Source organism: Stegodyphus dumicola, chromosome 11 (genome assembly GCF_044657685.1).
Source record: "Stegodyphus dumicola isolate Sdum_Otavi_A_Nest chromosome 11, ASM4465768v1".
In the NCBI taxonomy this organism is placed as follows: domain Eukaryota; kingdom Metazoa; phylum Arthropoda; class Arachnida; order Araneae; family Eresidae; genus Stegodyphus; species Stegodyphus dumicola.
This window is the reverse complement of record NC_140778.1, coordinates 147,609,562-147,627,128: the sequence shown is the minus strand read 5'-3', so window position 1 is coordinate 147,627,128 and position 17,567 is coordinate 147,609,562. Positions and strand designations below refer to the sequence as shown.

Below are 17,567 nucleotides of genomic sequence, written 5' to 3'. Positions count from 1 at the left end.
TAAATTAATTTTTTCATAATAATTAATTATTACAAATTAATTAATTAATTATTAGTTTTGTAGCTGGCTCCAAGAAACTATTCATGACTAATATCTTAGTGAATTTTACACATGAAAATAGTACTTTTTTTTTACTTAATAAAGCATAATGAACATTTTACTAACTGAAATCTATAGTATATACAAGGAAATATAACGTCATTTTGTTTCCAAAACTCTCTTAAACACAATCCTAGTACAGTTTTTACACAAATTTCTGCCGTATTTTAACAAACTCTGTAACTGGAAATATATGCTAATGTTCAATATTTATGGAAATAAGGCCAACAGATCCTTTTTAGAATATACTATATAGCGTGACTGAAGGCCTGCATACTGACTTTTGTAAAAATCTGTAGACCTATAATACTTTTAGAATGAAATTTAATAACACCTTAAAAAATATATCAGAAAATTTCGTACTTCAGTATTATCGCAACTTGTCGAATTTTATTGAAGAAAAAGAATGGGCCATGTCGAATTTTACAGGAAAAAAGTTACTTTTATTGTAAAATATCATACATTATATACATGCATATCCCATGAATCAAATACATATTTATTTTAAATTAGTAAACCTAACATAACACGTAACACATCCAACTTCAGTACTACGGTTTACCGTAAACTTTCATCGGTTTGCCTTCCACCACACTTTAAACCATGTCATCTGACTAAACAAAAGTTAGCTTCATTTTATTCCTATGTTTTCCGTGCTCTTCAAGTTTGCTCCTCCAAATTAGCCCTTGATGAAGAACTAAATTATTTAAAAGCAATAGCTATTGACAGGGGCTTTTCACCCAACATTATTAATCAAGCAGTTAAAAATTTCTCATCTCAACACACTAAAAGGCACACTCTTATTTTAGGAAATTATAAAAATTCTGTTGTCATTCCCTTCTTTCCATCAATTAGCTACAAAGTTGCACATATTTTGCAGAAATTTAACTTTCGGGTTGTTTATTCTCCCATCAATAAAATTCCGAGTTTCATACTCAAGGACCCCATTCTGGATATGAATTCCTGGGGTATTTATAGGATTTCTTGCAAGTGTGGTTTAATTTACATTGGCCAAACTAAGAGAGCCTTAAAATTTCGCGTCAAGGAACATGAGGCATATGTTAAAAAAAAGGAAACCCAGAAGTCTTCTGTTGCTCAACATTGTTGGTCCGAAAATCACACTTTCAATTTTTCTGCTGCCAAAATTATTCAAAAAACATCTTCCATTGGAGAACTGGATTTTCTAGAGGCATTTCACATTCATAAAAATCTTTCTGTTCTAGTTAACGATCCTAATTCCAATCCAAATTTGCCTTCGGCTTTTAGAGAAATTATGTTTTAGTTCTGGTTTCGCCAACAGATGGCGCCACTTGCTTATTCTTGTCCAGGCTTTCTTATCTTATCTAATCATTATTTCCTATCTTGTTCATTTGCGGTTTTGCAGCTGAGGATGGTGGTTCGGTAAAACCATCGAAACTAGTCCTGTGAAAAATTTTGTAAATATAACGCTGATTTTTGTTGTTTGACTTCTGAATTAGTAAACCTAGTTAAAAATGATATTTTGTTTTTGCTGTGGTGGAAATTTCATAGCAACTGCTTTGAGAAAGAATTTGAAGCACTGTTGCTTTGGCAATTTTGGGGCAAAATAATATGTTCCTGAAGAAATTTCACCTCTCTTTCTTCTATTATAAGAAAATCCTACAAGCACTCTAAAATCAAGTTTAAGACAAAAAATATCATAATTGTTCTATAAAAACCATTTGGACTTGGGGTACAACAGAGAGAATCATAGGAAAATGATGACATATGAAATTTAATATTTGTCATGCGCATGGTGGTCTAATTTATTGTTATGAGCAGAGTTTGATGTATTCCGAGGCTTTGGCGATTTCTACTCTTTAGTACAGAACAAATGGTTGTAATTCAAGCCTTCAAATGTAATGCAATGTAAGCATTACACTTGAAAATTTAACTACAAAAAGGAGGACCCTGGATTTCAATGTTTCCAGCAGCAAGAAATATGAGGTGGCTGCTAATGCATAAATAGCAGAGTACAGTTAGTACTATTCCTGCAGTTCTACTACATTATTCAGTTTGGATATGCCGCACATTACACTGACACCCAGCACAACTTGCTTGGCACTTTATATCCAATGACAGTATGTTCACACTAACTGATGTGCAATTGCCCAAGGCACTGCAACTGCAATTTCAAACACAGAATAACTGATCTCTCTTGAACTGGCAACATCTCCACAATAAAAATTTGCAACATTCGACAATTTTAGCGACTTTTCATACAACTTCGGAAAACCAGCATATACTCATATACAACACAGCCCACTAGTTACAGAAATATTCAAAGGAAGCAAAGTGTACACAAACCAACACAGCTGCAAATCGTTTTTCAGTTACTCAATATATTATTTGAAATCTTTCACAACAAAATTTCATTATTACTATACTGAACTCAAACAGGGTTAGTAGCCACATTTTAGTTAAAAAAATAAGCACTTTTCAAGCACATTTTAAGGGGAAAAAATAAGCACTTGTCTAATTACAATATACACATCTGCATAACCTTAAAAGAAATATTAGACTTGTAATTTAAGATATGAGAAATTCAGTATTTATTAAGAGAGAATGAGCATTACTCACCCATGCAAAACAATAACATTTTTTTTAAGTTATGAAAGAGGGGGAACTATGCAGAACTAAATTATATTCTAAGATTTAATGATGAAATTTCAGTTCAAAACAGAGAAAATAAATAATAGTAAGCCATATTTATTATATTCGCTTGGCACCTAAAAATAAATGCAATTTTTTCCCACTCATATTAATGTTTAAATAATTTAACTTAAATCAAAATTCTGAAGATTTTCTAAATTTTCATTGTAAAACAGTTTTCCCTTAACAGATATTGCAAGCAAAGTAATTTAAGTAAAAATAAGTAAAAAAAGGAACATTTCTGAAATCAGAAGACAGGAAATTGCTTCATGCAGTCATTCTGTAACAGTAAAAGCTTAACTAACCGGTATACTCGGAAATTGCCGAATATCTGAAAATTCTGGATAGTCGAGCGTAACTGGAAAAAGAGGAGGGGGGAGATTAGCTGTTCTTTAGATTTTTTAGCTCAATAATGATTTTGGAATTTTGATATGTGCATTATATAAAAATAGCCCAATGGAAGTAGAAAATAATCTGCTTAGCAAGCACAGTAAAACTCTTTTATCTCTGTGAAATATCTCAAACGCCGTTGCACACCTGCACCTTCATTGCCCCACACATGATATCATGCAATCGGAATCAACAGCTACTGGTATTTGGAGAATAAATAACTAAATAAAGGAAAACGCCTCTTTGCTTCGTTCGTTTTTCACCGCCATGCACCCATGTGGCATATTTATCACTGAGCAAGACGCGTTGCGCTCCGTGCGCTTTCTCTGCCATACTCATATTGATTGAGAGAGAGAGACTTACCAATCTGGGGTGTTTTCAATCTAATTTTGAACAGACTGCATTAAATTTCTGCAAAAGAATCATTCTTCGCTTGGGTTAGTAGACCGCAGAACTTTTAGTCCTACTCAATCCAGATTGGAAAGTGACCAAAAAAAAAAAAAAAAAAATTTTTGTTGCTTGCTTTGTAATTTCAATATTCGAGATTTTGCGAAGAAAGGGGAGACCCCCCCCCAACTTCCATACTGTATAATGCATTGGGGAAAAAAAAAAAAAAAAAAAGACTATTTGATTACTTTTACTTTATTTATGCCATTCCGAATATTATTCCTTAGAAAACTAATCTGTGTTAAAACACACCCATTTTTTAAGTTTATCTATACTTCAGTTACTGCAAATATATTATAAACATACTTGCCAACCTATGACACTCAGAAATCAGGAGATTTTTTTAAGAAATCAGGAGATTTTTCACAATGTTAAAAAGACTTTTTAAATGATAAAAATATAGTTTTTAATAATGAATTAACTTTAAATAGTAACTAATTCTTAAATGCAAGCAACACAAAAATACCTCACACATAAAAAACATTTTTATTACTTGCATCGTTTAAGGAAAAAAAAAAAAAAAAAAAAGACACTTTAATTAGTTTTCGTACAAATGTTATAAACAGTGGCAGATTTTGCTTTATTTAAGAAAGAAACTTCATAATTTTGTTCACAGCAATTGCCACGTAGGCCTGTTTTTGCTAATAAAAGTTTTTCGAATGTGTCATCACTAATATTAGATCTAAATTTAGTCCTCGTTTTCGCAACAACACTGAGAATCCTCTCACACTCTGCATTACTATAGGGAACTGTCAAGATGGCAACACAATTTTAGACAGTTCACAATATTTAACAATTCCATCAACACTTTTCACTTTTCAATTAAACTCCATTGGGTGTCAATCCTAGATGATTTTATAACTTCATCCAAGTTTTCTAATTGTAAACTGCTGTTATGCAGCTGTTACAATTAGAAAACTTGAATGAAAACTTGGATGGATTGTTTCAATTTTTCCTTCCTTTTAGAACTCCTTTCAAGATAATAATAAATATCAGCAATGTGCTCATCCACATTTATTGGTAAAGAAGCTGCCCCTTTTTCAGCTGCTAAATTTATGAGGTGACAGGTGCACCTCATAATCTGAATTTTCCTTTCTTAAGATGCCTGCAACACCAGTCTTCCAAGCCTACCAATATTGGTGCATTATCGGCACCAAGTGCTAAGCAATTATCCAGAGGGCCTTCATTTTCTTTTAAAGTTTTAATAATTAGCTGTGCTATATTAAAGCCTGTCAAATGTCCTTCTAAAGTAGGAACATAAAGTAAACTGCACTCAGTTTCTGAAGACTCTGGATCAAAAAAAGAAACAACAATTGGATACAGTTTTGAATCAGTATTATTACTTCCATCCGTAGAGAGGCAGAACGAAGCTGTTTTAATGCAATCAATAACTGAAGATTTATTTTTAAAACCCATTTCTTTAGCAATTGCTCCTGTTTTGATTCTTGCACCTTGAGTATTTTTTAGTGATTTCACTATCGGGAAACATTTTTCTAAATAAAGCTCCAGTGTGATCCGATGCATTCAGTGGCAGGTTGTGCTCCAGTAAAAAGGCAGAGAACAGACAATCTGCATTAATAACTTTTTGGTCCTTTGTTTCCGAAGAAAAATTTAATTTTCTCATGTTATCCTTGTGTTTTTGTGCATGCACATGTTTGAGAACATCCGCCCTTCCACCATACGAAATTGAAAAATCGCAACGACAGGCGGTACACATCGCAAATTTATTACATTTCTTTGAGGAAATAATGGAAGGAAAGTCAACTGTGTACGATTTTTGAAACGTACACGAGTATTTCACTTTCTCGCAGATGTAACAAAAGATGATAATTTCTAAAACTATTTCCCTAAGGCACGTGTACTCACACAACTCAGGACAAAATGAACGAAATAACTAAAGCACGTCCAAATAACAACTTTCTTTGTCCTCATTGGCTAATATATGCCAGCTGACACGCAGTGGAGCTCGAAGCCCATTGGAGAACTGGAGAACGACGTTTCTGGATACGTATAATGCTCTCACTCACAAAGCAGAAGCTATCTGATTAGCAAGGTTTTGTTTTAGATATAATGTAGAATAATTCAATTGCTTTCAGACGTCCAAAAGCACTTTTTTTTATTCATATAACAAAGTATTAAGCCAAGTTGCATAAAAGTCATGAGAAATTTTAAGAATAAGAAAATGTCGGGAGAAATATATTGTAAATCGGGTTGGCGGGAGAGCGGTCGAAAATCGAGAGTCTCCCGCTTAAATCGGGAGAGTTGGCAACTCTGTATAAATATTCATACATATGCTCATAATATAAGCATAATGATCATAATAAATGCAAATATGAACTTATCACATGGAACAAAAATGCAAATTATTAAAATCTTGATAGAAATTCAAACATGTGTAGTATTGGGTGGGAGGAAAAGAATATGGAAATGTACGGGAATTTTCTACCGCTTTTGCAGTTCTTTGACCAATAGAACAACATGCACTTATCTGTACTCGTGCACACCAAAGGTTACATCAATGCAGAAAAAGGGGTGAAAAGCTATTTCCGGGAGCATGATTCACCATCTGATGTTCCATATAAGGAAGAAAAGTTAGTTATTTAGTTTCAACTTTGGTACAGGGAAAAAATGTGCGTTCGTTTAAAAAAAAAGACGCTAAAAGCAAAAAATAAGCACTAAAAAAGGGGGGAGGGGGGAATAAGTTCTATAGAGAAAAAGTAAGCACTTATAAGGAAGGACCTTTATATTTTATTTTAAAATATAAGGACTTATATTTTATTTTAAAATATAAGGACTTATAAGCACTTGTAAGAACCACTACGACCCCTGTCAAAATATATAGGTTCTAATACTATTATTACTTTCTTCTGATCATGAATAGAAAATTTTCAATTTTAGTAAGCTGCAGCTAAACAAAATTTTGAAATTAATCAATATAAATTAAATACTAATCCGATTAATCTTAATTATAATCTGATTTATAAATAAAAACAGAAAAAGAGTAAAACACTTTTTTTTATACGGCACCATTAAAAATATTTTTTTCTTCACACATACACGGATATTTGAGAAATCTAACTTGATAAATAGGCAAATATTTGCAAAGAATTCATTATTCTTAAATACTCCTAATTTGAAAACATTAATAGAATTTTTTTTAAAAATTAATAACAATGAGATGTGGCATTACCCATCGTAGGTCTCAATTCCTTCTTCCTAGTTCGGATGGTAGATGACTTAGATGGTTGGGGCTCTTCTTGTTTAACTTTCTTTTTGGGACCTACAGAAATATTAAATAAATAAATATAAAAATATAAATTAGCAAATTCCAATTACTTTTTATACATAAAAACATGACTATACTAAAGGATCACTTAAGATATACAATACATTAAGATATACAATATATTAGAAACTATAATAATTACACAGTTTCTAAAAAATAATCAATAAACATGCAATTTAATAGAGCAATGATAAATTAATAATATAAATTCCAATTCCTTCTTTGATAGTTCACCAAAGCTTTTAAAATATTTACTACAGTTAGTATACCATAACTTACGCCTTATTTGACATAGTGTTTCAGTGCTTTAAAAAACATAAAAAATATAGTGTAATCATGGTTCCTGAACTTAATTCATTCCTGAAAATAGTTCACCATTAAAAATATTCTTAAACCAAACCAACGTTTCTCGCAGGACTCTATGTAAAATGAATGAATCATTCCCAGATCCCAAATAATTGTTTAGAAAAGAGTACTTTGTATATAAATATGTAATGCAAAACCAGTGGAATTCATTAAATCTAACACACAGACAATAATAACATATATTATACTTAAGACAATACTAAACAAATAAAAATATGAAAACTTAATTAAATTTTGCTGTACCTGAATCTCTATAAACTGCGAATCACTTTTCAAACTGTCGCCACCTAATGTTAGAGTCCTGTATTATATTTGAAGAAATTAAATATTGGAAAATCTGCAAAAATGTATGCATATTTCTCACATTGTGATAAAACAACGGTACATACAGCCATTGAATTTTGAATGATGTAATCCTTCTACGAATATTGGCATGCGGAAACCTTTTATCTCCAGCGCGCGGATCTGTGTACTGGAAATTCTAAAGATATGCTCATTTTAAAATTGTTTTGTGACATTGCTATTGAACTGAATTTTATGGTTTAAGTGCAAAGAACATGATATTTAATAAATAAAGGTAGCACACAAAACGTTAAACAACAGCCCCATTGAACATAATTTACAATCTGAAATCATTCACTTTTTTTTTTTTTTTTTTTTATATATATATAATTTTTTCTTCCTCTTTCCTGATGGTCTAACATAGGGCTACAGCATTTCTAATTTTAGAAATTAAGCCCTGGGTAGAAGTAGAAAACAGCAAAGAAACCAAAGGTGAAAAATGTAATTGTCTGAAAGGAAAATCTAATTCTACAAAAATATCAGTTAGCTGCTTTGAAGTTCTTTTTCTTTTCTCTTAATAACACTCATCTCTACTTAAGAATCACTAAGCCTATGTCCCACTAAAAATTTATCTGTGACTTGTTTTTGTTTTTTATATTTGTTTTTGTTAAAAATGTTCCTAATCCAAGACATGGCATTGTCATTGCAAATATTTATGCTACAGCTTATTACTGCTTTGTTAGGGTGATAATGTTTTCACCCTTTTGGAATAGCAACTGCTTTTTTTTAGTATTAACTGCTCTTAGAGTAGCTTTTGTTGCCAGCTTATTTGTTTGCATCTTTACACATCATTCATCATCTAAGATATTTTTCATTTGGAAAATTAGTTTGCAAACCAAGGTTCCACTGTGTGTATATATATATATATATATATCCTGGGATGCTTTCATAATGGTGCTTGATTAAAAGTGCTGCACCTCTGTACAAGACAGAAAATCTTCATCAGAGATGCTCTCATATAGTGCCCATACGTTTATGAAATTTATTTTCAACAGAGGAAAGTGCTATCACATTTGTGCCATGACACTTCTATGTAAGTAATTCTCGTTAATAAAGTAAAATAAAAAATCCTATGTGCATAGCAATACTTAACATAAAGATGCTGACACTTTTATGATTCTCAATGATTTATAGATAAACTCGAATGAAATGCGTAAATGAAAAAGGGTGATTTATAAAAGAACATCATACATTTCTAAGCATCATTATTAAACATTTTAATAATAGAAAATTATGCATTAGTTTGGTTACCTTATTTAAAGTACAATATAACTGAAATATATCAATAGCAAGAAAACCTTCAAATATACCTTCAAAATGAAAATATTTACCTGTTCCATTAGTTATTCTACTGTGACTACTCCGAGAACTACCTGATTCAATAAATGCATTATTTAAGATGCGACTCGAAGAGTGACGAGTTGTATCTGATCTTGAAGATGAAGGTAAACTTGGCATAAAAGAGCGAGATGTTGAAGCACCAACATTAACTTCAGCTTCTTGAACAGGAAGAGGTTTCCTCCTGGAAATCATATGTTATGAAAAACATGCATTACAGTATTAATTTAGTGATGTACTCTTTAAAATATGTGAGATAATAAACTATAAAAACATGTGATATGGACATGACGATTTCTTTTTATGGCCTATTAAATTACACATATTTTTTGCTGCACTTCATTTAAATTTAATTTCCAGAATTATTCTAACTTCATTAAATGAGCCCTCAAAGCAAGTTCAAAATGACATAAAAAATGGCAAATTTTGAAACTGAATGTCCCGATCAATTTTTGTCGTATGGGAGTCAAAATTCTTGTACAGTCAAAAGTCGTTAATCCGGACTCGTCGGGACTTCGGCGATTCCGGATTATCGATTTTTCCGGATTATAGATCATCAGTTTAAATCGTGTAAGATGGCATACAGAAATTCTAAAATTAAAAATATGAAACCGTCATTTATGAAAAAAAGAACAATTATAATCTAAAGGGTATCAAAATTTACAAAAAAAAAGCTTAATATTTATTTGTTTACTTTATTAAACATTTCTTTCAATGTAAGTTGTTTAAGTTGCTTCGTTTTATGTGATAATACTTTCTCTTTAATTCTATAAACAGACATAATTTTTTGTTTAGTTACAAAGTTCCGCTGTTCAAGTCCCGTTAATTGCTGTGCCGAGAATACCGACTAACTTGTCAATCGAAATTTTTTCATTTTCACTAACCTCTCTGTCACATTCTTCATGTCTTTATCCATTTTTTGCAGCAATTCCACTTTTTGTTTGATGGACATCGAAACATACTTTCCTTTTGGGAGCTCCAGATTCGGAAATTCTATTTGACATAATCGAAAGTTCAAGTTTACTTTTATAGTATTGCTCTTACAGTCTGCAAAAAATAATAAGCCGAATCCAATTCAAAAATTAAGGAACAACGCAATCATCAACATTAACTGAAATAGATAATTAGATAATTTTAGCTTACACCGTCCGTTATACATAAAACGCGCAAGCGAAAATGTATTCTGCGCTTGCGCACATGCAAATGCGCAGTCGTAAGAGGTTTTACGCACACGCGTAAACGCCTATGCGCATGTGTCGACGCGGCGCATGCGCAGAAAGTTTTTAGCTTTGAGGTCCGGATTTTAGATCATTCCGGATTATGGGTGTCCGAATTAATGACTTTTGACTGTATACATATTTTTTCATCATAAGTATAAAACTTTCCCAAATATACAGTACATGGGAACAGGGAAATTACATAATAAGTTAAGTTTTGTTACTTGACCCCCCTTTTTTAATATTGAGAAAAGATGAATATTTAAAACACTTCTGCAATTACACATACATGACAATGACCCAATGATTGGGGGGAAAGAGGCCAGGTAAGGGTGTGTATGTATACATACACATTTTGTACTGCCGGATCTATTCCAATAAAAAGGGAAGGTGTGCAACTAGATGCAGTCCCATATGCTTAATTTCTTTGGCATAGTTTAATATGCAAGTATATATACGTTCTTACTAGTTAGAGTGTTAAAATGATCGATAGCTGGGAGTTTTTTTTGGGGGGGGGGAATTTAAAGTGGTTAGATAATCACAAAAAGCACTTCTGCTTAAATGGATAATAACTTATGTTACACTTGGTGAAAATTACAAAAATCCATGAAGCTGGTGCACTCAGACATCAAAAATGAAACCAGGGCAAATTACTAGCGTTCTGTGGCTTTACTGAAAGCCAACATCGCTCTGTTACAGGCTTAACAGTATCATATAAATTATCGATAAATCAATTTCTGCAAGAAAAACAAAGATATCAATAACTCTTCATCTGTTTTTTTATCATGAAAGACAATTTTTAATACTATTTAAAATATAAACTTTCCCCCCCCCCTCCTTTCAGGGAACAGATCTGTACATTTTTCCCACCCTTAATTTCCAAGATATTTCCAATATATATATAGTTAAATAAATATTTTTTCTACACTTCACAGAAGAAAGTAACCTGAAATAAGACTAACATGCAAATTCGCAAAAAATAAAACTTATTCTAATTTTTTAAAAATAAGATAGTCACTCTGGTCTTAGAAAATTGAAAACTTGCTAACAGAGAAATAACACAGGAATTGGTACGCAAAATAACAGCTGCTTAACATTAAGTTATACTGAAGTGAGAAATTAAAAGTAAATACAATTTTGTAACCACTCTGCACTAAAGTGAAACATATAATATTATTTAAAATTTATATAAAAAAAATTGCACCTTTATTTTTTTATTATTTTTCCAATTTTTTACTACTATTTTTATTTATCACAATTAAAAGTAATGGCCAAGTACACATTCTCAAGAATAAAAATTAATCGAATACTTCCCATAAAATACATAATGATTACCTGTTGCTCACATACTGGTTGTTTCTAATTTTCTCTTCGTATTTCACAGCAGATTTCCAGTCACTCACTATACTCCTAATCTGCTCCTCAAACATCGCAGACAACCGGATTGTCATCGAATATATCTAAACAAAATGCACAGCAATTTTACTACTTTACCTACAGCTAAAATCTTATAAACACATTTTATGTCAAAGCAAGCATATTTTTTTTCTCTTTTTAACGAGGGTTTGCCATAAAAATACAAAACGCTATCAAAGAACTTCTGGAGTCTTTTCTCTATAAATTATAGCAAATCTATCTTCTATCATAGTTAAAAATCTTCAAAGCTACTTCTTGTGACTATTTCTCATAGCTCAAAACTTGACAATTTCGTTCCATTTTTTGGTGCTTCACAAAAATTTAGAAACAGTATGAGCATTACATCAAAACAAGGAAATAAGAAGTACAACGCCATAACACATTTAGCCATAAATCAGTAAATTAATATTAGTTCTGAAGATTTGTACACAATATTCAGTTAACAGAAACTGGCATAAATTTTTAGTATATACGACAAGTGTGTGTGTTTATATATATATAAGTAAAAAATTTAATTAATCGTAATAAATTGCCTAATACTTGTACAAAAACTACAAAGAAATAAAATAATAATTTATTTACTAATGGATTAAGTATGTTATCTCCTTTGATAAAGATAGTTAGAATTCTACTGAAATGAAGTAACTTATAAGCATATTTAAAAATTGAGTCTAGAATTTTTTTTAATTGAAACATTAAAAATGAATCTTGAATAAATTGAAAATGGAAACTTTTAAAAAGGTATAATTAAAATTGAAAATTTAATCAATAAATCAAGTAATTATCATCATTGACTGGAAATTAGTTAAATTTCAAGGGAAACAAACTAATCTCTGATCAATTAACAATAATAAATGTGAAGGTGTTTCGTCTTTTTCTCAAGTAAGAATTATTATGTTAAAAAAGATTTTTAGTAACAGGCCTGTCTTGGTTTATAAACTAATAAGCACATAATTAATTCATCTTCTGGCCATTTATGCATATTATGCCCATTTCCTTTTCATACATTTTAATTTTACCTTTTTGTCTTATGTGAATATAATTTTATTCACCTTTCTTACTTGTTTAATTGTTTTTACTAAGATTGCATTATGTTCATTATTTTTACAAATCAAAGTTTATACTGTGTAAATATGATTAAAGGCGAAGGTGTTGGGGGGCAATCTTTTCAAGTAACAAAATACAATTCACTCTTACAATAATATATCACAATTTTGAATTTTAAAACTTGACGAAACAGCCACTTTCTTACTGAATTCTACACAGTGCTTTTACTTCAATTCATCTCACTTAAACTCTGCTTACTTAGCTTAAACTCATCTTACCAAAAAACTTTTTTAACCTTCCAGCATGCACACTTGGCAATTTCACATGAGCACGCTATCGCGTCGTTTTTTTTAAAGTCATCTTTTATTTTACCATTTTGGGCACGAAAAACGACAGAAATGAGTGAATATTGATAATAAATTTGTTAAGAAATAAAATAATTTTATTACTGCAAAGTACAAATGATATCATATTCAAATATAATTAAATTATTTTTAAGTTCTTATGTTAGTGAGATGGAAATGCAAAGATGTATTTCATTATAGAAAGTTTTAAATGTATTATTTAATAATTATATTTTAAAATCGAAGCTAATTTTAATATTCATCTAAGATAAGTATAGACAATAAAAAAGGAAAACACCTTGGTAGGAAAAAAAGTGAGTTTAGCATTACTTATTTCTGCAAAGAAATTTACTTTTTACTGGTGACAAAAACGCACTTTAATGTTTTTATTGATTTCTAAAATATAGAAATAAAAGAAAATAAGGAATAAAAATCACTATTGTTCTCCCATCCAAAGGTTTCCTTGTCTTCCTTTTTCTTCATCAGATAATTCTTGAAGATTCTGAGCAAAATCAGCTGGTTGATCATATTTTTTGCCTTGAAAACTGATATAAAATTTAGAGAGCCAAATGTATACAAATTAAAATAATACACGGCAATTAATAACACAAAATTACAAAATATTTGAGAAAAAAATATTTTCCGAATTTTAAAACACAACCACGCATGTATTGTAACTTTTATGAAAAAGCTGCCACGTAGCACAAAAGCCCAGTTTTTGAAAAAAAGTTAAATTACTTCCTGTTGGCACATTCCATGATGTGGGGAAGGGTAGAAAGAAGGAATAGAAATGACATTCAGATGTCTCAGCTTTGATATGCGAAAGATGTGCATTAAAAACTGAATTTGTCGTAAATTTTGTGCATACGCACGTGCTGGAAGGCTAACATAATAATTCTTACTTCAGAAAAAGATTAAACATCTTCACATTTATTAATTACTGTTAATTGTTCGGAGGTTGGTTTGTTCCCCTTCCCGGCCAACTAATTTCTGGTCAATGACAATAATTACTTGGTTTATTGATTACATTTTCAATTTTAATTATATTTTTTTTAAAGTTTTCATTTTCAATTTATTCAAGATTTGTTTTTGATGTTTTAATTTTAAAAAAAATTCAAGACTCAATTTTTAAATATGCTTTTTAATTTACTTTATTTCAAGAGAAATCTTACTACCTTTTTCAAAGGATATATATGTAGTAACATTTTCATGTTATACATGAATACATGGTATATGTATAATAACAGATACATATATTAATAGATATAACATACCAGTCATATGAATACATATAGTATTTCAATATTTATTGATAAATGCAAATTTAGAAATAAAGTTTCATTAGAGGTACAGCCTATACTATGAGGGGTGTTCAAATGAAAAAGTACGAAACACCATATCAACTAAACCAGTTGAAATGTGAATAGGTTGCTTTGAGATTATGTAGTGAGACATACAAGGACATGAATGTAATGTCCAGCGAAGTTGTCATCATGCATGGGTGCCCGCTCATGACGTAGTAGTGAGTGTGAGGACACCACGATGTTCACATTGCAAAATTCGATGCCTTTGAAGCAGCAAAATATCATCAGATTTCTGCCTGTGGAAGGAAACTGGCCGATATTCAGAGCCAGATGCTGGCCGGAGACTGTGTGTCCAACAATGTCAGTCAGAAAATGGAGTACACGTTTTCACGAAGGCCAGGAGCATTACAGCAATGACCCAGGACCAGGCCAGGCAAACACGATAATCATAGCTGATCTCATCAACAAGGTGAACGACCTGATGAGAAGTGTTCAGCATATCACAATACGGGTTGGCAGCAATGGTGAGGGCCAACAATGAAAAGTGTGGACAGTTATGCATGATAAGTTGGGTTACTGGAAGGTGTGTGCGCAGTGAGTTCCGAAGATGCTCAGCGAACTTACAAAAGGAAGAGCATATGGAATTAGCACTGTGACACCTGTTCCGGTATCATGAAGACCCCCATTTTCTTGGAGAGGATCGGCGCCGTGATCAGAGGCTGCTGCCATCACTTCGTCCGAGAGTCTTCCACCCCTCTCCCAAGCCAGAGACAAAGTGAGACATCATGTGTCATCACCTCCCCTTAAAAAATTCAAAGCTGTACCCTCAGCAGGGAAGGTGATGCTCACCATCTTTTTCAATATCCAAGATCTGACACTCAAAAAATTCCTTAATCATGGAAAAACCACTAACAGTGACATGTACTGTGAGACACTCTGTAGCCTATGCAAGTCCATTAAGAGCAAACAGCCTGGGCTGCGCACAGAGGGAGTGCTTCTGCTCCAGAATAACGCACGTCCATTAAGTCTCCAAGGTTACACATGTCACAAGGTTACGATGGCCAAGTTCAAGTGGGAGCATCTTGTGTATCCACCCTACAGCCTGGATATGTCACATGGAGACTTCCATGTGTTTGGTCCACTAAAAAATATCTCAAAGGGAAACACTTTTACTTGCATGACGAACTAAAGGACATAGTGGAGGACTGCCTCCTGTTACAGCCACAGGAATTCTGAGAATAGGGAACACTTCAGCTCATGAAACAGTGGGAGAGCTGTGTTCAAGTGTCTGGTGATTACTTACGAATAAACACTTCAATTATACTCACAGTATTGTTTTGTACCTTTTCATTTGAACACTCCTCATACTTTTTCCATAGAGGCCGATTAAATTTATGCTGCATAAAATAAAAAATAGCTGCTTGCTGCCACCTTAAAACATTCCATGGCAATTTTGATGCATGGTTTAACTATGCTAACACCACATTTTTAATTTTATTTGCTATTTCAAGTAGCTCTCTAACAATATTGGCATCTTACAATTTTATACAGCCTTAATATGGCTAACAATGATAAAAATTACTTGTACCAGAATTTGATAAATATTTTTTCTGCATATAATAAACCATATTAGGAACATTATGTGGTTTCTATAGTCAAAATAAGTGACAGAATATTCAAATCCTAAAATCCCACAAATCTTGTGAAAAATTTCAGATTTGAAAATAAATGTGCAAAGCTTCTTCCCCCCCCCCCCCGAAAAAAAAAAGCAAGAGAATTTTCTTGCTCTTTTTTGGCACAGAAATCTTTGGAACCTTTACTAAAAAATTGTTAAACATTTTCGTTCAAAGCTTTGGAAAACATTAGTTTTACTGAAGTCCTATACAAGAGTTCCCCCCCCCAAAGAAAAGGGTAACCTGAATCACCAGTATCACAATCTGGTGGCTTTGAATGCCTCACACTTTTACTTTTTACATAGAATTCTGTCTTCTGTGTTTAGTGTTAGCCAGCATTAATTCTTAAAATAATCCACTCGACTCTACTCTTGCTTTGATTGAACTTCATATGTTTTAATCACATGATTCAGTTATTAAATTTTACTTCTATCTTCTTAATACATACGCACATATTTTTAAAAATTGTATTCTTAAATTTGTATTCCAATAAAATCAGACTGCAAATTTTGCTTTTTATTAAAAACTTTTAATACTTCCTGCTTCTTTTTATTATTTTTATATGCATGATTTCAGAAATGATTTAAGACATTCCAGATACTTTCAGGATTTGGATTCTGCCTAAAAGGAGAACTTTCAAATTTTTTGTTGTGATAGCATATTTAAGTTTAAAACTGAATTAATAAAATAATTTAATATTGCATATTAAAGCATTTACTATAATAAAATACTGCATCAAGATTATAATTGAATATTATATTATTAAATAAATAATCTTAACACATTTGCTGGTAATCCCATTCAATCGGTATTATGTTTTGAGTACATATGCTGTTACTGGCATGGAGTGAAAGTTAGAAACTATTTGTACATGTAGTCTGATTTCAAATTAAAGTTAAAATGTATTTCATGCAAAGATTATACACGAAAATTCGATTCATGCAAAGATCACTAAACACGATTCATGCAAAGATTATACAATGAATAACATTCTGATTCTTTTGTAATAATAACATTAAAACTATTAGAAATAAATTCCTTTGTAATATATATATATATTTGTAACATAGTTTCATACAAAAAAAATACATATTGTTACTTACTGTGATTAATTTTTAAATGTAATGTGACATCGGAGAACTAATTTAATTTCATGCTGGTGTACAATCATAACATTCTATGATTAAAGGCTTAACAACCACTGTGACACACATAATCATCTTTCATTTGCACTTTTGTATCATATTTCTCATAATAATTAAATTAGCATATGGGTACAATCCACCTCTATGTCTGCGCAATAACATCAACGCAGCCTCACATGACAAACAGCACAAGTATAAAAGAATTTAACATTAGGCCAAAAAAAAAAGCAATCTCAGTGTGATATAGATTTTAAGGATGATCAGATATATGTCCTCTTCTTAAGGGAGAGGGTATTCCTCCTGAAGAAATTTTGCAAAATTTTCTTTGCTCCTGAAGAAGAGGGACCTGTGTGTGAAAGCCCTCAAAATCAATAAAATTTTACATTGGTGTGTTTCTTTCTCACACGATAAAAGCATTTGTTTAATAATTTTTTTATTATGTTTTGCCGTTTTCTTCTTATAAGATAATTATATTTGATAAAG

At 31.5% G+C, this 17,567-nt stretch overlaps 1 protein-coding gene across 3 annotated transcripts in view; it reads right to left on the bottom strand.

Annotated features, from left to right (window-relative positions):
• Positions 1-17,567, bottom strand: part of BRWD3 (bromodomain and WD repeat-containing protein) — a 123,782-nt gene that overhangs the window by 32,852 nt on the left and 73,363 nt on the right. For all 3 annotated transcript variants that reach the window (XM_085827301.1, XM_035358086.2, XM_035358085.2), the window contains exons 30-32: positions 11,491-11,615; positions 8,932-9,122; positions 6,797-6,886 (exon numbers count right to left, since the gene is read on the bottom strand). In XM_085827301.1, coding sequence (XP_085683427.1) covers positions 6,797-6,886; positions 8,932-9,122; positions 11,491-11,615 — 406 coding nt within the window. The remainder of the gene's footprint in view (positions 1-6,796; positions 6,887-8,931; positions 9,123-11,490; positions 11,616-17,567) is intronic.